The following is a 27,887-nucleotide window of genomic DNA, read 5'->3' on the forward strand; positions in this document are numbered from 1 at the left end:
CACACACATTATGCAATGATATGAACATTTGAATTTATAAGTTATGCAAAATACATGTAAATAATTATAAGCAAAATCAACATAAATTATATGCACAATAATGTAAAACAAAGTTATTGAGTTACGTAAAATCAGGACAAGATGCAAGTTTGAGAAAATCATGAGAAAATACATTTCTGAAGAGAAGGGAGAGGTTTGAGGGGCGGGGCTTGAGGGTGAGGTTTGAGGGATAAGGGGGGTCGTAAAGGGTAGCGGGGTTACAAATGTCATACTTACAGTCCACAGCATACATTTTGACTCATGACAAGCCCCGAAGCATCCTATAAACCCAAGTATCGTGACGAAGAATCCGATACCAATCATAGCAAAGCCCAAGTTGCGTAAGATGGGAAAGTCAAACAATCTAAGAAAGTCCAATGTGTTCCGGTCGATGCTGACCCAAATTCCAAGTCCTAGTACTGCGATGCCGCTCAGCTGCGGAGAAAAAACAACAAGAACATTAATCAAAACAACGGGAATATAAAAGTACAACAGAGGTTAACTTGGATCAATACTAGCTCTCCCATCAGTGCAAATGGGTTACGGAAAAATGTAGCGCTTTTGCATCCCCTATCCAACAAGACGACGAAAGGAATACAGAAAAAAAATCCTTCTGCATCCTCTATCCAATTTGATCGTGTGTAAAAACAAATTTATATTTAAGCAAACTTGACGCACAGATTTACGCAAAACGCGGTGTAAGAACAGTTTTACATTTTAGCTTAAAACAGCGCAATTCCTTTTTTAATAAAAAACAAATTACACACAAAATTATCAAACATTCAACATCAGCAAATTATAATTTTTAATAATATACTCACCCAAAAAACAAAGTTGACTATGAAAAGTACTATCTTTGAACATGTACCACATGTTGTAGTTGCCATGGTGAAGTTGTGACCCTGTTACTGTTGCTATGGAAATAGTTACTAAGGGAGGAACGAGTCTTCCCCAAGGTGTGATATTGCACTCTTGTCGCTTCAAGTCTCTGTAGAAAAAAAGAACAGAAAGAAACAAACATTATGGTTAAACCTTGCTTGTAAGATGGAAAAACTTCAAAAACATAAACCTGCTAGATTTATAATAAAGTTTTCTTTGGAGCAAAAAGACCAGTGGAGAGCCGTTGTCAGAAATGTCCGCAGTTGCTTGATTTGATGATGATGATTGTAACAGTTATTTCTTCAACATTTGACATGCTATATGTTCCCAGGCCTCGATTACTTTTGCTGGGGTGCCCTTTGCAAAGTTCCAATAGAAATTAAATTTGTCCTCACTGAAGTGCCCTTTACCAGAGGAAAAGAGCTGTATCTCTTCAAGAGCAAACTTCAAGTCCTAGGTATGTACCCCATCTTCTTGGAAGAAGATGCCTTTAGCAAAATTTCATAAACCTGCTTAAAGCAAAACATATTGCTTGACAAGTTTCTGCTAAGCAGAAATGAATGGGTGATCAGTCACAAATTGTACATGCGAGATGGTAGTTTGGCTGGTAACCACAATTTTGTTGCGCTTAGCTATACATGTACTTCCTCTGCTCAAGCAGCTCTATGAACCTGGGTCTGATGAACGTTTACCATCCATAAAAAGAGACATGTGTTACATAGTGACTGGTGATAACCAGTGTACAATACAGGACAGGTGCGCCCAGGGATAGAGGAACACAGCCTAAGTGTTTTAATTTGTCAAACCCTCACACCTCGACAACAACTAGCCCCCGGAAATTTCTCATTTCAACTAAACTGCATCACTCTTGAGACAAACAAGGTTCTGCGAGAGAGTTCACAAGAACTTTGAACTTTTTCTTTTATTTGCAGCGGAGTTTAGAAGCCTGCTAGAGGGAAAGGTTTCTCAAGTTCAAATACAGACTGAATGTACAAGCAACAAACAACACAGGAAATGTTTATTGTTCTTGTAAAGTGAAAGAATCAAATATTTGTCAGAAGAGAGTCAATAGTGCAAAAATAGAGCTGGAATACCTCGGCTTAAAGGGAAGGTACACGTTTGGTAATTACTCAAAACAAATATTAACTTAAAAACCGACTTGGTAACGAGCATTGGAGAGCTGTTGATAGTATCAAACATTGTGAGAAACGGCTCCCTCTGAAGTAGCATAGATTTTGAAATAGAGGTCATTTCTCACGAGCCTTTTATTCCTATCTGAAAGCACACAAATTCGTCCAACAAGGGTGTTTTTTCTTTCATCATTTTCTCCCAGCTTCGATGACCAATTGAGCTCAAACTTTCACAGGTTTGTTATTTTACGCATATGTTGAGATACACCAAGTGAGAGGGCTGGTCTTAGACAATTACCAAAAGTATACCCTCCCTTTAATTTCACAAAACACTAAGATTCATCTTAAGATGAGTTTGTCAGTATCGCCATAGTGATTTGTATTGTGACATCACACTTCCCTTAGGGATGAGGATTGATACACAATTAAGATCAATCTCAGCTCTTTAAGAAATCCAACCCAGCTGTGTGATCCCAACAACACATTTACGGATGTTCTACTATTAGGGTACCACGAACATTTGGGAATTACTCCAAAAATTAGTGCGCTTAAAAACCTAAGTTTTTGTTGGAAGCACTGAAGCTTTATAACATTTTCAGAAACAATTGCCGTGAAAGGAATGTGATTTTAGAGAGAAGGATTCAAAAACCATTCCAATCTGAGAAATATTTCCTGTTTCTCAGATTGTGTATCCCAATTATGGATTTTTCTTCCTGCATGGACAAAACCTCTCCAGATTTTCAGCAATATCTCAAAAACGCTACCACATTTTGAAATGAGATTTTCATATCAATCTAAAGTCTTATTGAAACAATCATAAGATTCAAAAAACCAAAGGTATACTTTGCATTTTATTAGCCATGTCAATGTTAATGGCTGTGGCTGATATTGGTATAGCCAGCCTATGCTTCAACAAATGTAACCATGGTGATCAAGCCACAGCCGCAGTCACATCCACTAATTTGAAAACAACCTCAGTCTGCTGCCCCTTTAAAGTATTGCAGACTTGTTCTCAGACAGTCCTGCCAGGGACCCCATGCAGTGTTAAGTACCCTTGAGAATGCATTTTCAAGAGTCATCGAGAACAAGGTTGACGGTAATGGCTGGTTCCCTACACAGCTGGAACTCATATGGAGTGTTATATTGCATGAAATTGGAGTCCATTTGTATCATTTCAGTTTCGATAAAAAAAGGGAAAAAATTGATTTCACAGCCTTAGGGGAAGGTTAAATTGTTATCTTGGGCGAGGAAGGTTACTGTGCGACAAGATGTTTAAAGGCAGTGGACACTATTGGTAATTGTCAAAGATTGTACCTCAACATATGCATAAAATAACTAACCTGTGAAAATTTGAGCTCAATCGGTTATCAAACTTGCGAGATAATAATGAAAGAAAAAACGCCCTTGTCACACGAAGTTGTGTGCGTTTAGATGGTTGATTTCGAGGCCTCAAGTTCTAAATCTGACGTCTCGAAATCAAATTCGTGGAAAAATAACTTCTTTCTCGAAAACTATGGCACTTCAGAGGGAGCTGTTTCTCACAATGTTTTATACAATCAACCTCTCCCCATTACTCGTCACCAAGTAAGGTTTTATGCTAACAATTATTTTGAGTAATTACCAATAGTGTCCACTGCCTTTAAACCAATCCAACCACAAATGCACAAGGGATAGTTTGATAACAGATGTGGATCTAAGATTTGTGGTCAAATCCTTGAAGGCAGTGGACACTATTGGTAATTACTCAAAATAATTGTTAGCATAAAAACTTACTTGGTAACAAGTAATGGGGAGCTGCTGATAGTATATATTGTGAGAAATGGCTGATTCTGAAGTAACATAGTTTTTGAGACAGAGGTAATTTCTCACTCAAATAATAAATGGCTTCAAATTTCAGGCCTGAAGCCTATTGTTAGGCATCTGAATGCACACAAAGTTGTGTAACAACGGTGTTTTTTCTTTCATTATTCTCTTTCAACTTCAATGACCAATTGAGTCCAAATTTTCACAGATTTGTTATTTTATGCATATGTTGAGACACACCAAGTGAGAAGACTGGTCTTTGACAATAAACCAATAGTGTTCAGTGTCTTTAATCTACTGTTTTTAAATCCACTGAGGATTGTTGGTATGTTAAATACCTTGTAGTTTACAACCACAAATGTCAGAGGTCACAAAAGAGATGCAGAATTTCTGGTCTCAAAGGACGACTTAAATTTATTGCCCGTTTCATTCTAGCAGTGACTCTTAAAACCAATTCCAGTCGCTGGCAAATGGCCAGAATCCATCTTTGGGAATAATTCTCAAAAATGTTGAGGGGTAATTTAATAAAGCCTGTTAGCATATGTTTTTCTGCTTGAAGAACAGCGCTAAGCAGGTTTCTATTTCATACCAGGTTCCAATTTCATAGAGCCTCAGAGCTGAAGAAGTACTTCATCACAAAAAAAAAGTATACTTACCAGAATAAGGAAACCAGCCAAAAAACAATGTCAAATGCACCGTCTACTCTTTGACAGGCATCCTATGAAAGTGAGCCAAGGGACAACATTTAAGCTTAATTGCTCAATTGGTAGAGTGACAGCTTGTTAATCTGGAGGTTCGGTTCAAGTCCCACTCTAGTTAATTTTTGTTTGCTCAACACAAAGTTATGAAAATATAGCATTCCAAATTTAGGGATCTGCTTTGGAAGAGTTCATTGACCCCAGGGACCTCATGAAATAAGTAGTTGCATTCTGGAGGATTTTTTCTTTTTAAAACCTCTTAAATAAGGAACATCCTGGTCATTGAAGCCAATTAATTAACAGGAATTGTGTTAGGTGTGGCAAGATGGATGAAGGGTGGATGATGATCAGCAGACTCACCCCCGAGGGAGCAACCTGGGTGGGTTTACAAAGCTGTGAGTAGTGTTTCTGAGGTAAGACAAGATTATTTGGGATCACTGGTTGAGTTATGACTGTTAATCTGAGTAATAATCTTGATATAATATTTGGAAGGGGTAAGGGGTTGGGTATTTGTTCTCCCAAGGATTTGTCAAAGCTTTGGGGCATTAAATACTAACAAATTTAAAAATTGTAAAAAAGGGGGAGGGGACTATATGTATTGGCCCAATAACCTAGCTTCTAAACCTGGAAAACCCTGATGATTTTGATGTTTCTACCGAGTAGGAAATGAAACAACAATGGCAATAACTGAATAAACTAAATCGGTAAAAAGGGAGCAGTGCTGGTAGACCTGATGGCAGCAAACAAGAAGGCTGTGAGATGTGCCTAATCCTAGCCAAACATTTCAAGAGTAGCTAGATGATGGACTGGTAAGAAGAAGAAGTTGAACGGCTTCAAAGTTCTCAATAAAACACAAGACAACATACTGAAACTTTCACTTATCATTTCTGTGTGACACCTTGTGTTACTCATACATTTATTACAGCATGAACAAGCTATCAGATCGCTGACAAGAAAACAGAAAGGTCTTTAAAATAAAATAAATATCGTGAAGAATTACCCTTTCTGATGATTTACTGTCCGACCAACGTCAAGGATTTCCGCTTTGCCCAAACACCAGAACCAGCCAGTAATCAACAACTGGTTGTTAGTGTTACTAAAAGGACAGTTTACCCCCAAGTGGTTTGACCTCTAAAGCACTGGGGTCATGTGCAGAGGAGCACTGCCTGGGCCAAATGAAGAGGGTGTGTAAACATACAACCTGTTAAAACACTTACTAAGACCAGTCACCAGCATGTGACAACTGGTACTACTAAACCCCTCCCACCTGCACCCCCCCCCCCCCCCCTCTTTCAAAGAAAAAAAAAATAATGACAAATCCAGACCTGGACTATCATTTCGGAGAGGGCATAGAGCAAGAACTTTTTTATGGAGAGGGCAAGGCATTTTTCAGTTTGAAAAGGGCGCTTCCATTTCGAAAATCTTAAAGTCTGTTTGATAATTTTGATGAGGGAACCAGGATCAAGACCAGGGCAACCAAGGAGTAATTCCAGACATGTTGGGTAACCTTTCTCTCAAATGAAACTTACGATCCCAGCTAAAAATCAAATTTTTTCCTAAATAAAGGTTTGCAACGACATTTGCACCCCTTTTTTGGTATAACAACCACAAATTTCACTGAGGTCCATACTTTTTCAGCTCGTTCAAAATACTTTCCTCCATGTTCAAAGTAAACCAAAGTTACATTGCTGGCTTTCACCTTGAAGTCAAGAAGTTTCTTTCTTAAAGAAATCCATCAAAGTTTGGCTTGAGGTTGCAGGTCAAGTGGCTTACAGCAGATCATAATAAATTTTGCCCTAAATGTTTTCCCAGATAGTTTGAAGTGAAGGGGAAACAATTCTAAGAATCTCAATCTCATGAGGCTTTTCAAAAAAAAAAAAAACACACAAACATAACATTTTAAAACTACAACTAAAGGTAAAATCTATTTTTTGTGAAAATCTTTTGAAGGGGTACCAAGGCAAAGACCAGCAGCAATAGAGGCCATGGCTGATGTAACCCCAGGCCTGATGGTAAAATAAGGGTACAAAAAATCAATTCCATTTTTATAAATCTGTTCTACTTTTAGAAATATTTAAAAATGTTTTTTTTATCACTAGACCTTGAGCAGGTCTATTCTTAGATCATAGGTGATTATTTATAAGTATACAAATCAATTAAATACTTGCTGGAAATACTTTCGCGATTTGCCAGGAATAAGTTTCTAATTTCCATGAGAGAGTGCACTGACCATTTGATGGGTCGACAAACTTTTTTCTTTTACCCATGACAAAAGTTCACATACTGAGTCCAAAATGACAACATTAAATGAGACGGCAGAACTTTATCTGAATTACAACTCGGCTTTCGGAGAATGTCAACGGGTGTTTTGGGCATTAGGAACGGCACTGGTAGAAAGAGGGAGAGAGTGAGAGGAATTCAATTGGATCAAAAGCTTTGGAGAATGAAGGAGTCAAGAGTACAAACATGTGACGTCATATCACCGTGGCAATGTGTGGCGACTAAGTATTTCATAGAGCTGCTTCGCACAAAAATTTGCTTAGCATGAAATTTCTTCCTTGATAATAACAGGATTATCAACCAAATATCTATTTGTTGCATATTGCTTGTTACTGGTATTCAGCTGAAAATCACGTGGAAATTTGGTTGGTAACCCTTTTTTTATCAAGGCAAGAATTTAATGCTAAGCAAATTTGTTTGCTTAGCAGCTCTATGAAATTGGGCCCATGACTACATGGGTTTCCCTGGAATATTTATCTTAGGTTTTCCCTGACATCTAAGACTTGACTTCCATTTTTTTTTTTCCCCTCTTCACAGGTTTCTCCAGGAAAAAATACTTGAAAATCTTGATACCTAGGTACCAATCTGAACACTATACAAGGAATTGGTTGTCATTTCTAATATAGGAAACGATTTGCAATACCAACAAACGATAACACGTAGAGTTAAAATAACTTGACAAATTGCTCTACAGCGAGTGTAATGTAATCATAAACATTTACATACGTACGTTGTACGTCACATACATATGTCTGCCGTGTCTATTTTTATACTTTCTTGTTGACGTAGTTTCCCCCGTAGTGGGCAAAGTGAAGATCACGGCGATTTATGTCTGATGTTTGGACGTGGCACACATACCAATTTACCATCTTAAAGGGATGGTACAAATTTCTGAAGAGAGGATTGTTTCCAATCTTCTTTGCTTGGATTGCCCTTTAAGTAACTCACATATTTTAAATGAGTGATTTTTTTTTATTTCTTTGAAAATTTGTTTTGCGGCGAAAGATTGTACCAAAAAGAAAGAGTTTGATTTCTTGCCGTTTTTGTGAATGTTTCTTTTGAAATTTTTCCTGGAAGCTCATCCCCATGCCAATCCTACCAGCGACCATACCCACATAATGTGGATGACTCGCCACCTTAAACACTGCCTACCAGGACCCTACCAGCCTTTGGCCTCAGTAGCATCTGTCCAAATTCTCTGACTTCTCCCTATCCTTCCAAAAAACATCCAGTGCATTTCATTTCAGCAGCCTTCATAGAAACAACCTACTACCAGGACCATACCAGGCTACCCTACCAGGACCATACCAGGCTACCTACCCACATAACGTCCATGATTTGCCCCATAAACACTGCCTACCAGTACCAGATTTCGGTATCATTAGCCTGAGTCACAAACTCTCTCACTGCTCCCTACCCAACCCAAAAAAAACATTCATTAAATTTCATTTCAGCAACGCCCATTCTGTTGCCAGGACCCTACTTATTTAGCCTACCTCCCCTCATACATGTACTAGCCATGACTCCTCCCCATAAAACTTGATACATTGTACTTCAGATCCCTAATGACCATCGTACTCATTAGTGATTCTAGAAATCACTGGGGCGTGACTAACCCAATCAAGTGCTAGTTATCAACATTGCGTGTCAATAAACATGTAGCAGTGCTGGTACATATCAAGGCTAGATATTATTAGTCATTTTGATTGATCATCTTGGGTAGAGTTCAGTGACTCTCTTATTGGACCACCTGGGTGGGGTTTTATAAGGAGTTATTAAAATGTCCTCAACCTTTCTTGTATCCTTCTGCTTCCAAAGGTGTCATGAATTGCCTCCACAAATTGGCCGACCATGTTACTTCGCAAAATAAAAGGAAAACCATTCAATTTCCAGGCATATTTGTTTGGATCATTATATTCTACTTCAAAAATATCTATCTATAATCTAACCATATGCATTTCATAACAAACGGTTTCGAACACTTTTCATTGACCAACTCGCCCGATCCATGCCCTATCCATGGCAACGTGTCCCTTTAATTGCGCTTTTACACCGTTTCAAACGCTGTACAGTAAAAATACATTATAATACAGAATCAAAACACGAGCAGAAACAGCAATTTGATAACAGTTAAAAAAAGAAGCAAATGGAGTAAAAATTGCATTACAAACACAATTCCTCCATTCCAAGACTATGTATCAGTCTACCTTAAAAGTCAGAATGGATTTCCAGTCACACTATATTACTCAAGTAAACGTCTATGTTGGCACAGCAGAAGAATCTTCCCCCATGTAAATTTATCCCGTGGCGGCAATGTACTTAAATCAAAGTAAATTGCAGCAAATCATCAAGTGCTGACAGACTGGTAATGTATGAATTACTGCAAAGTAGAACAGTTAGATACTGTTCTTGTTTCCTTCTGAGCAAGATGGCCTAATTACATGGCACATTACTGAAGTTAACTGACCTGGAACAAATCAAAGAGTCCGATTTAGGGGTTCCTTAAACAAATCTGAGAGGCACATTATTTTTGGGGTTCCTTAAACAAATCTGAGAGGCACATTTTGGGATTTCTTACTTGGGGTTCCTTAAACAAATCTGAGAGGCAGATTTGGGGGTTCCTTAAACAAATCTGAGAGGCAGATTTGGGGGTTCCTTAAACAAATCTGAGAGGCAGATTTGGGGGTTCCTAAAACAAATCTGAGAGGCAGATTTGGGGGTTCCTTAAACAAATTTGAGAGGCAGATTTGAGGGGTTTCTTAGAAATCTGAAAGACAGATTTGAGGGGTTTCTTAGAAATCTGAGAGGCAGATTTAGGGGTTCATGAAGCCTTTTATTCAATTGCAAAACACTGGTCTTGTCCAGTCACAAGTTCACCGTCTAACACTAAAACTATAAGCCTTGTGGCCTGTCCTCCAGTATACAATTTGAGCCTTGACGAGTATCCTAAACAAAACCTTCTTTAACCATGAAGAAAATTAATTCAAGATCTAATTTCCTACCTCCATGGTCAAACGTTGAGAGCTGTCTCCACAAAAATGACATCACCCAATTACGCTTACACCCAATAAACCCATCATATAAAAAGCTACCATGAGCTAATTAAGAAAAAGGCAACAGAAAAGCCTTGGTCTCAGACTCTTACTCTTAGTCATCAAGACATTTCAATGGTCTAAGAACCTCTAGAGTAGCCGCTCTCAAATGAATCTACCAAATGAACTTTCCCAAGAAACAAACCAATCAAACACAACAAAAACAATACAGAGGCAACTAGCTTTAAGACAACAACACAATTAGTACAGGTCTACATGTATTGGACAATGAAAAGAAATTTTAATTAGCTAAGAACATTTAGAAATGAACACGCTAAAAAAAAACCTATAAAATGAATTCTCCCATTAAATAAACACTCACCAAACTACCAAAAAACACAACAGAAGTCAACTAGCTTAGAGGCAACAGCACAATCATTAGTCTGTCTGAGATGCTCACCAAGAAATTTGAATGAGCTAAGAAAAAATATCACTTTCAAACGAAATCTTTCAATTCAACTGAACTCTCTCATCAAAAGGTAACACAGAAGGAAACAGTGTTGGTCTCTTTCTGAGAGGCTCATCAAGAAATTTCAATGATCTAAGCAGATCTCCGCTGACCCCTCAGACGACCGCTGACCCCTCAGATGACCACTCCAACTTAAAACCAATACAAATTGGCCACAGTGTCCACTTACACCTTTCACCAGACACTCCAGACCAGCTTCCCTCTTCACTGAATGGAATTCCATCTCTTCATAATAATCTTAGCATCTGATCATTTCTCTCTATTAGCCTCCAACAGCCCTAACCTTTCAGGCAGATTATCTGTTTAGCAAGGGGTGGACCTCCAGGCTGTGTAAGAAGCAGGATCCACTCCAAGAGGATAGGGTGTGATTAAAGGGACAGTGCAGATGTGGTTCAGTCAAGACGTGGTCCCGTCAAAACGCGGCATTAAAGGGAAAGTATATAGCTTTCTCCTGAAGAGGAGCAGAGTATACTGTGCAAGAGGGATCCACTCGGAGAGGATAGGGTGTGTTTAAAGGGACAGTGCAGACCGTGGTTCAATAAAACACAGCATTAAAGGGAAAGTATACAGCTTTCTTCTTAAAAGGAGCAGAGTATACTGTTTGAAACGTCAAGACCACACCGGCTCTTTTCAGAGCCAACACTCCCACAAAAGAGTTTACCCATGGTTGTACTTGCAAGTTTACTACGATGGAAAGTATACGTTTGTTTTGGGGAACTGTTTGATTGTTTTAATCCTATATAAATAATATATAGACACTCCAGACTCCTGAAAGGGCACAGTAATTTCCCTCTGATAAGGGGCACTTCTGTTGGGGGCAAAATGTCAATTTGCATTGAAACCTTGCAGAGGACAGCAAAAGCACAGGGCACACTGGCACTTGCTGTGGGTGCATTGGGTCATGGGTTATTAAGAGACCTTATAATACAATAAAACTAACCTGTGAAACTTTCATTTCAAAAGGTGGTTTCGTTTTTCATAAACCAACGCAAATACACACAAAGGCCATAGACAAGGGCATGGAGGCAAGTAAGCCTGATGACAGCCAGACACAAGACAAAGCCGGGACAAAGTCTCTTTAACGCCAAGTCAAGATTTTTAAAATCCTGACCTTCCTTCTACCACTCCTTTAAGACGGTTCTGAATTTAGCTGCCTACCATTTTCACCTCCCGTGGTTTCATGTGTGTATTTCTGAACACCAAACAATTGGGACTAGTCGTTGACCTATAATTTCCTAAAGGATTCAAGTCCGAAGGTGAAATTGTATGATTTTAGAAACGCTAGGCTTCTCTGTTTGAGCCTTCTCGGAACCAGGGCATCATATTCAGTTTCTAAACAGCCTGTGGAAATTTGTGGCATGAGAGTTTGAGCATAGTTTAAAGGACCCTGACATGTTTGGTAAAAGTCAAAGACCAGTCTACCCACCTTGTGTATCTCAACATATGCATAAAATAACAACCTGTGAAAATGTGGGCTCAATTGGTCATTAAAGTTGCAAGAAAATAATGACAGAAAAAACCACCCTTGTTTCACAAATTTGTGTGCTTTCAGACGCCTGTGAAACAGCTTCAGGCATGATGATGAAGTCTTTCTCACAGGTTCAAATATTTTAGTGAGAAATTTCCTCTCTCTCAAAAACTTTATTACTTCAGAGAGAGTTGTTTCTCACAATGTTTTATACTGCCAACAGCTCTCTGTTGCTCGCTACCAAGTACCAGTAAGTTTTTTATGGTAATATATATTTTGATTAATTACCAATAGTGTCCAGTACCTTTAAGAGGAGCTACCAGCTTTGCTACTCCACTGGGAGATGTCATATACACTAAAACAATGTCTTGGAAGTGATATTTGATAAGTTAATCCTTCAAAATATCCCTGGTGTAATTCTAGACAAGATCTCGACCCATATCTCCCATTCAACCTTCCTTAGTGAGACAGTTTTGACTAAGTACCCCAAAAAAGTCGGAAAAGGTTCAAAATAACAAAGGTCGTTGGATTGAATCCCACCGGAGTAATATGCCAATTTGATTTGTTCGCAGAAGAACTCCGGTAAGTACTGAGTATACAGTGCTTACACACATCGGTGTATATGGGTAAAAACCAAAATGAATAACAAAGACATAGTGTATTTCTTTCTTACTCATTTTGGTTTTTACCCTAGACAAAGTTAACGAAAACAAATTGATAAAGGCCTGACATCAAAACAGAAGGTCATTACCGATTTGTGCATTACGGTTATGATCATGTGAATAATTTTGGTAAGTAATTCAACAGCTATTTTTTTTTTTCAAAAGATGACTTACCTGACAAAAATTGTAGTACTCTAAATAAACATTCCTTGAGAAGAAAAGACGACTTTCAGTTCCTCATGGAGACGACGATCTCCCCTCAGCAACGGCTTCACATCCACAGTGTACCCTGAAAGATTTCAGAAGTATTTTCTTATCAAATGGTGGATTAAAAATTGCATATTTACGAACATAAAATGTACATAAGACCAGGGCTCAACTTCATAGAACTGCTTAAGCACAAAAAGTAGCCAAGCACAACAAGATTATGCTTATCAGAATAAGGTTACCAGCCAAACTACTATTTCACATGTATAATTTGTGACTGGTATCCTGCTCTACTCTGCTTAGCAGACAGCATTGTTAAGCATAGAGCAGCTGTATATGAAACTAGGCCCTGGCATCTGATGCCTTGTTGTTGCCCTTGTTGCCCTGGTCTTGGCCTTTATTGCCTCATGTGTTGATTTTTATTGCCCTTGGAAAAAACACTGGGCCTTTTAATACTGAGTACAACAGCAAGGGCTGACATATATGTCTGTAAAGTACATTACACCAGCATCTATAGACTTTTCACGGAAATTTAACAACAACTTTGCTGTTATATCATGTTACACAACCCTGACCTTCTATCTATCCACCCCTGAAAAAATAAATGGTTGGGTAGTGTCGTGGCCGAATTCAAACTCTGGTGTTTCTGATCAGCAGAGTGTGGGTTTGAATCCCCAGCCATGACACTTATTGCTTCGTCCTTCGGATGGGACGTAAAGCCGTTAGTCCAATGTGTTAAGTAAGCCTAACGCATGTAGAAGAACCCAGTGCACTTATCGAAAAGAGAGGGGGTTCGTGGCTGTGGCTGCTGTATGCGCGGTAGCACCTTGTAAACTCTTATAAGGTGTTAAATATTGGGTCTCAGAATTCATCACTGCAATCTCTCTGAAAGTTTGTATATACTCAGCGCCTTGAGTACCTTGTTTGGTAGATACGTGCGCTTAATAAAACTTTGATATTATTATTAGTAGTAGTATTATTGGTATCACACGACAACTTTTCATATTTTCATCTCCACAAAAAGGAAAAACAATATATTGAGACTAAATAAATGTACGCATTCCTTTCATAAAAATAATAATAATTCTGAAAATGATCCCTGTGCCTCACAAACAAACAAAAACAACATCAGCAATTTGATCACATTAGGAATAAATAGGTTTTGAACTTGCGCTTGAAAGCATCCACTGTTGGTGAGGATCTTATGGTCTGTGGTAACTCCAGAGAGTTGGCCCTTTAAATATCATCCGAGATATAAGAAAGCAATAACTACGACTGATCATCGCGGTGCTTCTGCGATGACCAAATCTAACGACCGTTCCTTTGGTGAGTCATTGTGAAACGGCCCGAGGATCATTTTGTAATCTTCAAGAACGCTCCATTATTTAATTGTCATTTTCTGACTCAGTTTTTATCTTAATGCATGAACAAATTGCCGCCGTGTCGTCGAGTGGAGGGGTGGATTGTGCAATTTAGTTTTTCTCAGAAGTGTTTTCATTTGAAGTAATCCCTTTGACTGTTTTTTTTTGTATCATTTTGTTTCGGGGCTGCATAAATTCAGTGAGAATTCTCATAGTTCTTTGTCAGTGTACATAAAGAGCTACACGTACATGAAAAAGAAGACAATATTTTTCGTCTTCGTAACTTGAATCAATCTTTAAAAATGAAAACCATCTCCTTAAAGTTGAGGCGACCTTAACTAAAAGTATCACTGTTAATCGCATTTTTGGGTTTCCTGTCAAATTTTAAGACAAATCTTCAGCTACACAAAATCTTCAGCTACACATGTACAAGCCTGACAGTATTTCTTTTTTTAAATGAAGCGCTTCTCGGACAAATTAAAATTACATACATCTTTCTGAATGTCAAAGCACTTACAATTTTACACCTATAACTTTCACAAGTGCACATGTAATAATTCCAGGGAAACTTGGCCGACAGCGACCAATTAGAATTCAGCAGTATCCCAAATTATTAGTTCCGTCACAGGGAGTTTGAAAAGCTGAGTAAACATGCAATACGAGGTTGGGCTGGAAGTTATAGCGTTTACATTTGTACGGTCCGACTGCAATAACATCAATTTAAACAGATAGGTAGGTGTCATATTTCTTTTTTCTTTTTTAGTTTGTGTTTTCTCTTCCAAACTTCCTCTCATAGAAACGAGCTGCTAACATTTTGTCTTGCAATCAGGGAAATATTTAGATATCTAGTAATAAACCACAAGGGAAACTGACTGGGAAACATTTAGAATTACATTCAATATAATATGAATAAAGGTTCCACAGTCAGGGAGATTTTCAATTTTGTCCATCAGAACATGGAACGGTTGATTATTTTATGGACAATTTCCTGCAGTATCAAGGAGAGTTGTGTTACTGGAAATTACGTCCAAGGCATGTTTTTATTGTGTAGGGGGCCCTACTTAATTAAGATTCTCTTCTAAGGATTTCGTTTTGATCCTGCGGGGATCCAGACATCTGAGTTTACTTAGAGCAAGACGTCTTCAGAGACTTTGAGGTACAGTTTACTTGTAATCGTTCTTAAAATTAATAATAAATAATAAAACACTGGTAAGAAACATACAGCAGCTTTTGAAAGTATAAAGCATTTTGAGAAATATTTCAACTCAAAATAATGTGGTTATGTAAGAAAATATGCCAATTTTTATAGAGTTTTACCTTTTCTGTTGAGAGAAAATTTTAGTAGGTTTCTCCCGTCTCCTTCCACAGCTCCACAGAATTCTGTCAAAAACGACCAACTCTGTTTTGACAGCGTCTAAGATGGCTGTGGAACATCAGAATCTAAGAGAGAAAAATAAACAGAAGAAAAGAAGAAAATGAAAAATCGATGCTCATCATACATATTTACTTCTCTTTCATACATTTATTTCTCTCTTGGGGCTTTGTGCCAACTTTTTTAACACAACGGGGAAACCAACTTGGTCCTCCCATGGCAAAACAGCCCAGCTCGAAAAATTACATTTTGAAAACGCAAGTTCAGAGATAAACTGTTTGGCCAGACAAATGGGACAGAAATGCATAAAGAGGCTGAGATGACATGTTTATATTCACATCCATACACAGCATGCCGTTGAAACTTTGAAATGGAAACTCGTCTAGATCCAATCGATTTAACAAGAAGTGTTTCTCTGAAGAGTCTCTTACTGCCTTCCAGTAAAAAAAAAATGTTAGAGTTCTTGCTTCTCTAAGACTGCCGTAAACTTTTCGCCTCGCTGTGTGACACAGTCTTTAAAGTCAAGACTCTCAAATGTTGTACTGTTTCTATTCTTCATGGTTAACAAATCAATTCAAATCAATTATTGTTGTTTTTACCAGTGCACACGGAAGAGCATTCAGTTAAACTCTCACATTTCCCAAAAGAAACGTCATAATTATTCATTTGACATGATGTCATCGGCGATGTCACTCATGATGTCTAATTGCCTTTAAACATCAATACCGGATTTCTCCACCAGCATCCAACGTCAAGATGTCGGATTTCCCGAGAAACCTCGCTCAATAGTCGGGCAGCTGCTAGACACAAAAGCATCGGCAAAACGAGATGCGTACCGATAAGTCATCTAGGTATACAATATTGTACGTCCTTGGCTCAATAAACCTCATTAATCATTGGGACACCAATGAAAGCAAAGTACCAACAGACATTGTCACAACACACACTATGATTCACCGTATCTTGTTTGCTGATCGCAATTTGGAGCAAGAGGATAAATGGGTTTTTATTTATAAATGTTAACCTAAATTAGATAAATTGTATAATTGGTTGAATTTAAAATCTTCCTGATGATCAGAATTAAGAATTAAATATCTAGAAGAATTTGCATCATGCCTGTACGCTTTGTTTTTGAAAGGACAAGGGCAACACGGCTTCTTCTCCTTGGAGGGCACCCTATAAGGAATTAGTAATTTCTACTGTAGCATTTTCAAGGGCACCAAGGCAATGACCAGGGGGCATGGAGGCAATCACCTCTGATACTTTTGGAAGTATCAGGCCTGAATCTGAATCATTTCTATTTTAAGGAGTGGGTGGTTAGTTGGATTATGTCTAGCCCTTGTTTGAAGATGGTTGTGTAGACAAGGTGGTGTGCGAGACTGTTCTGTTTGAAACAGCTGAACATTAGAGTAAATCTACAACTCTCAGATTACTCACTTTATATACATGTAGGTAACCGTATACATGTTTAAACTCATTCCTGTTCACCCAAAATCTGTATTTACCTGGTTTATTGTCTTTCTAGAGCCTATAGTCGAACAGTTTATGACAAAGAGACGTCAAAGCTCCTCCATCCACTCAATGGGATTATGAAATTAACGATAATTTCCTAATATAAAATTAACAGGAAATGTTAATCTGTCGAGCTAAATCCATTGATATCCATTCCTTAAGATGACAAATTGACTCCTTATCCCCTGCCCTCCCCTCCCTTCCTCAACTCAATTCATCATGACAGGAAATTAATCGTTCATAGAGTCCTCCTTTACCAGTGAAAGCGGGGGACCAATCAAACGACGGTCGTGGAGGTGAATACGTAAATTGGGTTTGGTTTACTCAATAGAAGACAAACATATGTTTTGGGATCGTGCACTCACAATCACTGATAGTCAAAAAGACATTATGTAGTGTTTAGTTTGCTATTAAGGTTGCATATTCTACGGGAATATTTAAGCAAAAATTACAGGCTAAAAATGTGTTGTTTGCATGGATGTGATAGGCTGTGAAAGCATGCGAATGAAAGCATGCGAGCTCAAAAACGTGAGCATGAAGCCCAATATTAACATTTATCTTTGGTTTCTTAAAGTCCTACTCTATATCTGGGGCGTTATTATATGGTTATATATCCATTGCTTTTAAAGTTTGTTCTTAAAAAAAAAACATGAAAAAAACCCAGAATTTTCTTCTTCTTTTTTGAGGCAAAAACAAAACTGAATTTCGTTTAAAAACAGAGAAATTACATCCCTGTGTTCGAACGACTGGAATGTCTTCTATTGCTGATGATGATCTAAACATATATGCAAATATTCTAGAACATAAGTTGTGCAATAGGTTTTTTAAATATGCAGGTCTGGTTTTGCTATATAAATCATTCACATCTATGTAATTAACTGCCACAGAAAAAGATACAATAACAAATTAATACCCAGGACAATTAATTTGATGACATATTGGCATTCTTCTCTAGTTATTGTCTGACCCATCAACATCATCCATCATTGTTTTGACAGACAGGTGTAAGTGTGTGAATGCATTATATGCCAGCCTGCATTTAGCCTTTTTGAAAAATGGTAATTGCATTGCACTGTCTGGTTTGGGTGGATGTGATCAGATTCACCCAAACCTGCTAGTGTTTTAGTATCGTGTTGTCTGCCATTAAAAATGGCTTGTGTGCTTATATGGTGTGGTGAAGCACACAGTCAACCCTCCTACTGTCTGACCATTCAATTATCCACAGTGGTTTTGAATGTTAGCCTGTAAAGTAATATCATGTGGTAAATGCAGCTACATAGTTCACTATCAACCCTCCTACTGTGTGACCATCCAATATCATCCACAGAGCAGGCCTGGGCCCAATTTCATGGCTCTGCTTACCGGCAAATTCTGCGCTTACAAATCTTTCACGGAGGCAACGAAGGTGATTGCCACCATGCCCCCTGGGGTGGATTTCACAAAGAGTTAGGACTAGTCTTATCTCGAGTTAGGACCGGTTACTCGTCCTAACTTAGGACTATCCATGCAAATTGTATATCTCCTAGGACTAGTCCTAAGTTAGGACTAGTCCTAACTTTTTGTGAAATCGACCCCTGGTCATTGCCTTGGTGCCCTTGAAATGCTCCAGTAGAAAATTACAATTTCCTCCTAGGGGAAGCATACAGGCCTGACAGGGGTTTGGGATGCACTTGATGACAGCCTACAATCAATCGCGTCTGATTCTGGGCCCACTACTAGAAGCACCTTACAAGTAATACACCCCAACCCAGGAACACCTGGAAGATTTTGAAAAGTGGCCGCCTCAGATATAAAGTAGCTTCAGAGAAGACTAGTAGATTGTTCAGCATTTTAGTCACGAATCACTAAATACCGAGAATCGAGTCGGACTCAAAACCCAGACTCGAGTCAACAACAACACTACCTTTAAAAAGCGTCCACCTGGTCACAAAAACAACAACCTCTATCCCAACCTGCCCTTTAAATCAACCACTTGGTCGTATACAGCAAGTATCTTCGGGCGCAACGCAGACAGTACCCTAATGGTTTAAGTGCCGCAGTTAGAATTCGCCATGGATCTCAGCAAACGCCGGGGTTGCATGAATTTTTATCGGCTTAAAAATACACGCCGCCGATCGCTGAGCAAAACTCTCCCCTGCTGGGGGAATCTTGTATTTTTATGCCAATAGGAGCTTAAAGGGCAGGTGTGGCACTGATAAAGTTACTGAAGTGTACCCTGGGGTTTAATGTTGAGTGGACTTTAAAGGGCAAGTGTTATCGAGGAAATTATGTGTTGAAATCTGAGTGATGGAAAATTATTAATGACGGAGGAAGCTGTTTGTGTGATAACATAAACTATTTAAAGGGACTGTACACGCTTGCTTAGTGGAACCCACTAATTGTTTAAATCCTATAGTTGTACATTGTAGATGTAGGGCCTGCATGTTCAACATAAAACTGACCTGTGAAAATTTCATTTCAAAAGGTGGTTGCGCTTTTGACATAGAGTCAAGATTCCAGAGCAAATATGTCCATGCAGGAAGTATAATCTGTAATTGGAATACTCAATCCGAGAAGCGTTACATTCCTTTTTAAGTTCCCCTCAACATTTTATTGGACATAAAAATTTATATTTTTTTACATAACCACATTATTTCAAGGTGAAATGTGTCTTAAATGTTTTATGCTATCGAACGCTGACGTTCGCTTCCAACCAAAAGTTTTTATTGCCAGTAATTATAAGAGTGACTACGAAACATACATTGTGTACCTTCCCTTCAAGAAAATAGTCTGAAAATAAAATTTGAAGAAAAAAAAGGACCAATTCATAAACCAGCCCTTGAGCCAATCATAAAAAGTGTATATTTATGTGTAAAAATGCATAGAACACGACATAAACCCTCTAATTACAAAAATTCTTACACAACCAATGCAACGAAAAATCTGTGCGTTTATAAACTAACCCCAGTCCTAAATTCCCGTACAGTTTTTAAAAATTCATGGGTGAGGTGGGAAGGTTCGTCGTCGATGTATTCTTGTTTGTACAAGATATTATTATGAATAATATAAAACGCAGACAGATGTATTTCAGATCACAGCCAGTGCCTGGGGACATTCAATGTGCGATGAAGCGTAACGTCTAACCATAGATTGATGCTCCCTGTCCAACGAAAAAAGAGAATTAATTTCCCCAGGAACATACTAGCATCATTCGCCCCCACTGTGAGACCAATGTTTGTTTTCTTTAGCGAAAGGATTCATTGTGTTTTTATGGATGCAGTTCGAATCTGAAATTAATAAATTAAAGTTTATTGCTAGGAAGAAAAAAACAAAGGTCGATGGAGACTGATTAAATTAATTTGAAATTGTACAGAATGTTTTTTTTTTTTCACAAAATGTTTAGAGATAACTGTTTGGTGATAAAATTGTCATAAACCAAATTATGCAATACCATTTCTGAAGTGGGTGGTAGAAAACCATTGCAAAATAAAACGTTTACACTTGAGGATTGAATAGACATTTACCAGAATACATATTTAAAATGTGTTATGTCTGTTGACTGGGGAACTACAATGACATTTAGGAAAGACCGGCTGTTGTAGGGACAGTACCACTACCGGCAATTCAAGCCCAGTATAAGTTGAGGAGAGGGACAGGAAGCCTAAGAGAAACAGAAACCCCAAACTATCAAATATTTTCCTAATAATAGGAGACTTTTGAACACTAGGTGGCAGCAGACTTACCAGGTAAATTTCCATTGTTCACGTATTTCGGAGCATGCGCATATTACCATGAACAATGGATTTTACCTGGTAAGTCTGCTGCCACCAAGCGTCCTGAAAGTCCCCTATTGATAAGACATTCTTTTGGCACATGATCGGACCTTGAAACTTAGAAAGGGCATGGCCATTTTCATTTTGCAAAGGGCACTTCCTTTGCACAATCTTAAAGTTAACGGGAAACTTTTGAAGGGGCAAAAAGGCAAAGACCAGGGGCAACGGAGGTCAACTGTATGGTCCGCATGAAATTCCAGGCCTCCATAGTACAGGATGAGATTACCCCTCCCCACATCCCCACACTTTAAATAAAAGCGATCTGTCGCTGCTGCCATGCACCCTTGTAGCAAGGTTTTAGCAAAGATTTGGTGAAAGGAAATCAAACTTTGCTAGAAATTTAAAAACTGGGTGTCCTTGTTCACTTAAGAACCAGTACATTTAAATGACTGGGTGTCCACATTACAACCGGGTGTCAAAAAACCACCCAGACAACACTACATTCAAACCAAGCCTTTTTCTCTGCAGGGTTCGTTGCTCCAGGGTTTTGCCAATACCCTTTTCTGACAGCTACAGTAAACTCTTCGCTGAAACACGAAATGTCGATATCAATGTCAAGTCTATTGATCCCATCCTCTGGATTTTTTTTCTTCAGACGTCTTGATTTAATTTTTGCGCCCCAACAGTTTCGTCCTTGAACCCTAAATATGGGAATGTGTTCTATCAGTCAGGGGTAGCAGAGTCAATAAGGAGAAAGTACACGAGTTGGTGAGTGGTTTTCTCGGCACGAATAATTTGCATTTTGTATATTCTAGTTGTGGCACCAAGGACTCTCAGAAAAGTGAACTTGTTCTTAAAATTTTTGAAGTCAGTCCAATATATTAATTCAAAATACATTGAATAATACAAAATGTAGCAGACAAAACTCAACTGCTCCTTTTACCCTCCTTTTCTCAGACTACTATAGTCAGGACAAGAAATTAATTCAAAACAATGAATAATACTAATATTTGTAGCAGACACAAAATCAACTGCTCTTTTCACCCCCTTATTCCTAGACAACTAAAACTAAAGACAAGAAATTAATTCAAAACATTAAACAAAAAAATGTGTAGCTGACAGTACTCCACTGCTCTTTCCACCATCTTATTCTTAGACAACTCAAACTAAGGGCAAGAAATGAATTCAAAACATCTGCTTTCCTATAAATAGACAAGAGTCATTACGGTCTTTTCTCATGCACACATTCAGCGTCCACCAACGCAAGCCACCACGACCAGAGCCAGCCAGGGCGGTGGGAGCAGAAAACCCTTACAAGACCAGAGCAGACGATGATGGAGACAAAACCTCAGAGAGATTGAGGAAGGAAAAAAATCCAGTCCATGTGTGAGTTGACGGACATTTTAGTAATCTATATAAGAGCATTGCTTCGGAAAAGTCCATTTGTTGTGGAGGTGATAATTTAATTACACCAGCCTTAGCGTTCTTCGTTTGAGAAGAAGAAGGGGGTGGGCTGAGAGGGGTTTCATGGACTAGCGCTTACAGCCACACGGAAAAATAAATTTATTCCAAATGTACGCTAGGTGTCGGGATGTGTCAGAAATCTGGAGAAATGTAAGACGTATTTATTTTCTCCTCCGGTCGGATCGAGAGTGTATATTGTTGACTGAGTGAATAAATTTGTTGGTCAGGAGGTAATATTTGCGGGAGTAAGGGTACGGTAAACAAATTCTCAAATTTCAATCGCTCGGATTACTGGGTTTTGCGTCGGAATTGCTAATTAACTGCGTCTGGTTTCTTTGTAGCATTCTTTTGAGGTTTACGTTTCAAATATACAATCCTTACGTCAGGATTTATCAAACATAATTTGATGAAGATCAAAATCTCAAGTTAATTATTATGAAATTGGAATCCTAGTGGAAAGTGTCACATAGGTGATAATATTTATTTATTATTTATTGACTACTTTAGACATCTTTATACGTGATAAAAAGATAAAGATCAGCAGAAGATATTTTACACCAGTGTCCCTGTAGCCAAAACAAATATATCACGTTAAAACAAAATTTAAAATACAAAATTAAGAAACAAATTCTTGTTTGTATACATTTAAAAAATCTTTTTCAAAATTCATTATTTTTTATAGCAGCAGTGTTTCAGAAACCAAACTATACATGTATTTTCTCTTGTATAGGGATGTACCACATATAATGGTATGCGTATAGGCATCCTTTTTCACTGATGACATCATTATTGGTTGCTAGGCAACCAATTTGGCTGAAGGGTGTAGTCTCAATGCGCATACACACCAATCTTGGAGCAATGCAAAAAAGTGAATTGGTTTCTTTTGAGGGAGTGAGATGTCAAGAAAGTGAATAAAGGTTGTGTCCAAAATCAGCTTCATTGGCTGTCTTTAACTACGGCTCCATGACTTGCTATCTTTCATGCCACACCAACTGCCAAAGCCATTAATTAAGACATGGTCTTTAGCTATAACACTTGGTTGACTTCCATACTTGTTTATCGACTGGCTGAATGCACTTTTCAAAAGTTTGTTTGCAGTAAATTGCAACAGACAACACCCATTCAAAGTTATTTAATTTTACAATCTTTTGCTACAAGTTACTGGTTAGTCTGTTACTTTCTGGATGTTAAATTATTGGTTTAGCATTTTTTAAACCTACTTGAAGCAATCCTTTAAAGGTTGCTTTAGGGCTGTGGAATTACACAGTGCCTTGGTGCTCCTTCAAAAGTTTCCCACAGACTTTCAGACTTTCAGAGAGTCATGCAAAGTGAATAAATCAAAACACTCGGAAGACAAAAAAATGTTAAGACACAAAATCCTGCCTTTCCCCCCGGGGCAACCTATAGGAGATTAAGTGTTTAACCTTCAGAATATTCATTCCTCAACTGAAATGCACCTGTTATGCATCAATTATTTCTGAGAAAATATTCACAATTTTAAATACAATTGAATTTTTATTTTATTTGGTCTGGAATGAAATCTTTGACGAGACAAGGTCATTTTCAATTTACGAAGAGTAATTTTCCTTGCTGATTTATGTTAATTTTTCCCATCATGGTAAACAACACTGGCAAACATGCTCGTTAATGGGAAGGTAGCCCTTTACATTGGGTAATCACTCTTAAAACCAATGGCAATAAAAAACCTGTGGTTGGAAGCCTACATCATCATGTACAGTAGGGTTTGACAGTATTTAAAGGCAGTGGACGCTATTGGTAATTACTCAAAATAATTATTAGCATAAAACCTTTCTTGGTGACGAGTAATGGGGAGAGGTTGATGGTATGAAACATTGAGAGAAACGGCTCCCTCTGAAGTGACGTAGTTTTCGAGAAAGAGGTAATTTTCCATGAATTTGATTTCGAGACCTCAAGTTTAGATACACTGAGTGAGAAGACTGGTCTTTTACAATAAACAATAGTGTCCAGAGTCTTTAAATGATTTTAAAGACACATTCTTTGGAGACCGCAGTGAAAAAGAAAGTTATCATGCCTGTATGTGAAAAAAAGAAAAAACTTCAATGTGTAGCATCAAATTTATATTGCCAGCACTTTTTTCAACCCCCCCCCCCCCAAATCTCATCATGTCCAGTTGTCAAGGAAACACCATGTTATTGTTTGCTCCTGGTAATGTTTTGGCAGTGAGAGCAATTGAAATAATTTTTACCTTCCCCAAATGATGCGCCTTGGTGTTTGTGGCGCTGTAAACACGACAAGCCAACAGCTTGGAGGTGTGAATTTATTTACACAGCTTTTTCCTAGTGCTCTCTAGCTATACATGATATTTGTATCATTGGGAATTGTTGTCTTTAGCTTTGGGACTTAAAGCAATTGGACACTTTCGGAACAGAATTTGTTTTTAAAGTTCACAGATTTACAAATAACTTACAGGGTTTACAGAAGGTTATGGTGAAAGACTTCTCTTAAAATATTATTTCATGAAATGCTTTACTTTTTGAGAAAACATTAAAACAATATCAATTCTCGATATCAAGAGTTACAGATTTATTTTAAACACATGATATGTCACGGTGAAACGTGCGGAAACAAGGGTGGGTTTTCCCGTTATTTTCTCCCGACTCCGATGACCGATTGAGCCTAAATTTTCACAGGTTTGTTATTTGATATAGAAGTTGTGACACACGAAGTGTGGGCCTTGGACAATACCGTTTACCGAAAGTGTCCAATTGCTTTAAAGTAAGGGGAATATACCTTTGTTATTTACTCAACAAATAATGCAGCTGATGCTATGGTATAACATTTTTAAGAAACAATTCCCTTCAAATGATGTGGTTTTAGAGAAAGGGATTTAAAAACATTTCAAGAAAAGAGGAACATTATATACTAAGCACATTTCAGATAACTTAAATAGTACAATACAGGCCTACACTTTCTTCAAACTTGTACTTAAAAATCTTTTTTTTTTTCTGGAATTTATTTTACAAGGTTTTATCTTAATTTGTCTGCTACCATTTTATACAAATTTGCTCAGTGCTTTTTCAAGTACTTCAATGTTTAGATTGTAAATTCCAACATACTACAGCCAGTGTTTGCGTTCTGATAAAGCCCAGCCTCTACAAATATGAGTTTCTCTTATCAGCAGCCTAGTCTATAATCTTGTTCACAAGCTTATACCTGTCTACATTATTAAAAACAAAACTTATGAAAAGCTGGGAAGAGATTGGAAGGGATATTGGAAGATAGGGGAAAGCTGTTCATTGGGGGGAGGGGGGGGGGTGACTGCTTCACACCCTGGAGGAATAAATTTATGGCCAAGAGGCTCCAAAAGGATGCATGTGGCTCACATTGTATTTATTTGTAAAAGTGGCTGATACGTGTGTGGGGGCAGTTTGGCCAATGACAATATGACTGAGTCTGTGAGGTAAAATGATAAAAGTTATTGTGAACAGTTGAACAAAACAGTTAAATTAACCGTGTGCTGATTTTCATCACACCTTGTTTTAATCAAGTCTCTTTGTTATTGCTCAAGAGTTTTGTTTTTTTTCGCAGACTGAACCTTTTGGTTACAGAAAAATTGGCATTTTCCTCCTCAGTCTAGCCTTCTTCATTTATATCTAGTATTTTGCATCTCTTTGGTGTGTAATTTTATTGAATTTGCACAGGGAAATAAAATGGTAATAATAAATACATTTTTGCCCAGACAGAGTCACCAAGGATCTAATTAATTTCCTAAAAGGAACTCTAGGACAAGTCTTCTTTCCTTTCGATGTATGTTTATAAAAAAGTCCCCAATTGGAGAATGAGTAAAGAAATTTTTGAACAGCGGCTTTGGTGTCATCTAATCGTTGGGATTGTAAAAAGCAGGCTGCACAGCTGTAACAAAGTGAGGACAGACAGGGTACCAGACACTGACTCAGTGGCGACGTGAGGATTGGGAACGAGTCTGTAATTGGGCTAAGGATTCTCAGGGAAGAAGATGAGAAACATCTTCAAGGTGTAAGGAAGGGTCAAGCTCTGAGTGGCAGTTTGCTGACAGCTACCAATCTCTTATGAGGCTTTCAACAGTATCTCACGTCGACGGCGCCTTGTAAAGCGCATAATTTTATGAGACGTACATTGTAAGCGCGGAATTCTGCATGCATGGGCCCTGCAGTGGATTTCACAAAGAGTTAGAACTAGTCTTATCTCGAGTTAGGACAAGTTACTTGTCCTAAATTAGGACTAGCCATGAGTTTTTCATGTCTCCAAGTCCTAACTCTTTGTGAAATCGACCCCTGGTCTTTTTGGTACTCCCAAAATGTTATTTTGTCTTAAAAGAGGCTGTGCCGTAAGACGTCTCTGGACGAGCATTGATTAAAGTACAGGATGTCGTAAGTGACACCCTAAGCAATAAGGCATCTAGGCGCCATGAGAGGGCAAGGCCATTCTTTTTTTACCAAGGTCACTTAGCCTATTAGGCTATTGCAATATTCTTGAAGTGAATGGGGAAAGCATTTAAATGGGCATCAAGGCCAAGACCACGGGCAACAGAGGCCAGGCCTCCATGTACTTTGATGATTGCAGCCATTATCAGGGAAAAGTTGCATAAGTTCCTAAAAAGATTACAAGCAAAAAATTGAAGATCTCCGTTGAATGAAATGGTATACTCAAGCTTAGGTATACTGCACCCTCATACTCCGTCTTGTCATGTCACAGGGTTCCACCCACAAACCACTTGTATTGTGTTCCACTTCAGAAAGACAATCAATCAACACAAAGTCCCTCTCAATGAGACACAATGAAACAAAACCCTGCACCCCTATTGTCAAGGTGGAACAACCCCACTACATCAATGTCAGGTCAAGGGTCAAATCAATTAGGCAACAATTTACAACCTGTGGTCAAAATGTCACTGGTAGATAATATGTTTAAAGCAAGGTGTTACTGCAATTGTTATTTTGCTGCAATGTGATCTAGAAATCCAAAAAGTTGAATGAGATGATTCAGCAGGTATCCTGTTGATGGATTTTGTTAAATGGGTTTTTTATCACACATTGTCCATAACATTATCTCTCAGAGAAGCACTTTTCACACAACAGCAATTTTAGCAACGGTCCTTTGTTTAATTTTAACAAGGTTGTGAACTTTTACAAAATGTTACTTCATGTGAAAGGTCAACACTGCAAATTTACTGTCTAGGTTCTCAATGAAACCTTCTCAAACATTGCCCAATTTTGTAGCAAGACACTTTTTCTTCTTGAGAAAATAGAATAAAAACTGATGCAAACTGCTTACCTACCAACAAAATAACCCATGGTATATGCAAAAATAATTAAACAGCAAGATGTTTTCACCATACCAGTATCTTTCTCGAAGGCTACTTTTTCTTGCTAAAAAGACTTAAAGCCAAACCAGAGGTGAAACAGTCTTTGAAAACAAACTTACAAATTACAAGTTTACACAGTTAGTCCCTAAGTGTCCTACACCCAGGAATTGGGTGCTACCCAAGGTCCAGGCCAGTCTGGCAACTGTACCCTTTTCCTAAGTAATAAAGGCTTCATTTTCCCAATCTGATTATTTCACCAGATGTTACTCCTCTCCCAGTGGAAAATGACTCCAGGCTAGTAATAGGTGTGTCTCCAAACCAAGAGTTACTCCATGCCAAAATCCATACCAACCAGGATTGTATATCCTTCCTT

General features: G+C 38.2%; 1 protein-coding gene across 1 annotated transcript in view; it reads right to left on the reverse strand.

Annotated features, from left to right (window-relative positions):
- The window catches only part of LOC139953884 (CD151 antigen-like), a 42,055-nt gene that overhangs the window by 9,526 nt on the left and 4,642 nt on the right, over positions 1 to 27,887 (reverse strand). The window contains exons 2-5 of the mRNA XM_071953476.1: positions 15,406 to 15,528; positions 12,695 to 12,809; positions 861 to 1,027; positions 277 to 474 (exon numbers count right to left, since the gene is read on the reverse strand). Coding sequence (XP_071809577.1) covers positions 277 to 474; positions 861 to 926 — 264 coding nt within the window. The 5' untranslated portion in view covers positions 927 to 1,027; positions 12,695 to 12,809; positions 15,406 to 15,528. The remainder of the gene's footprint in view (positions 1 to 276; positions 475 to 860; positions 1,028 to 12,694; positions 12,810 to 15,405; positions 15,529 to 27,887) is intronic.

Source organism: Asterias amurensis, chromosome 22 (assembly GCF_032118995.1).
Source record: "Asterias amurensis chromosome 22, ASM3211899v1".
Lineage (NCBI taxonomy): Eukaryota > Metazoa > Echinodermata > Asteroidea > Forcipulatida > Asteriidae > Asterias > Asterias amurensis.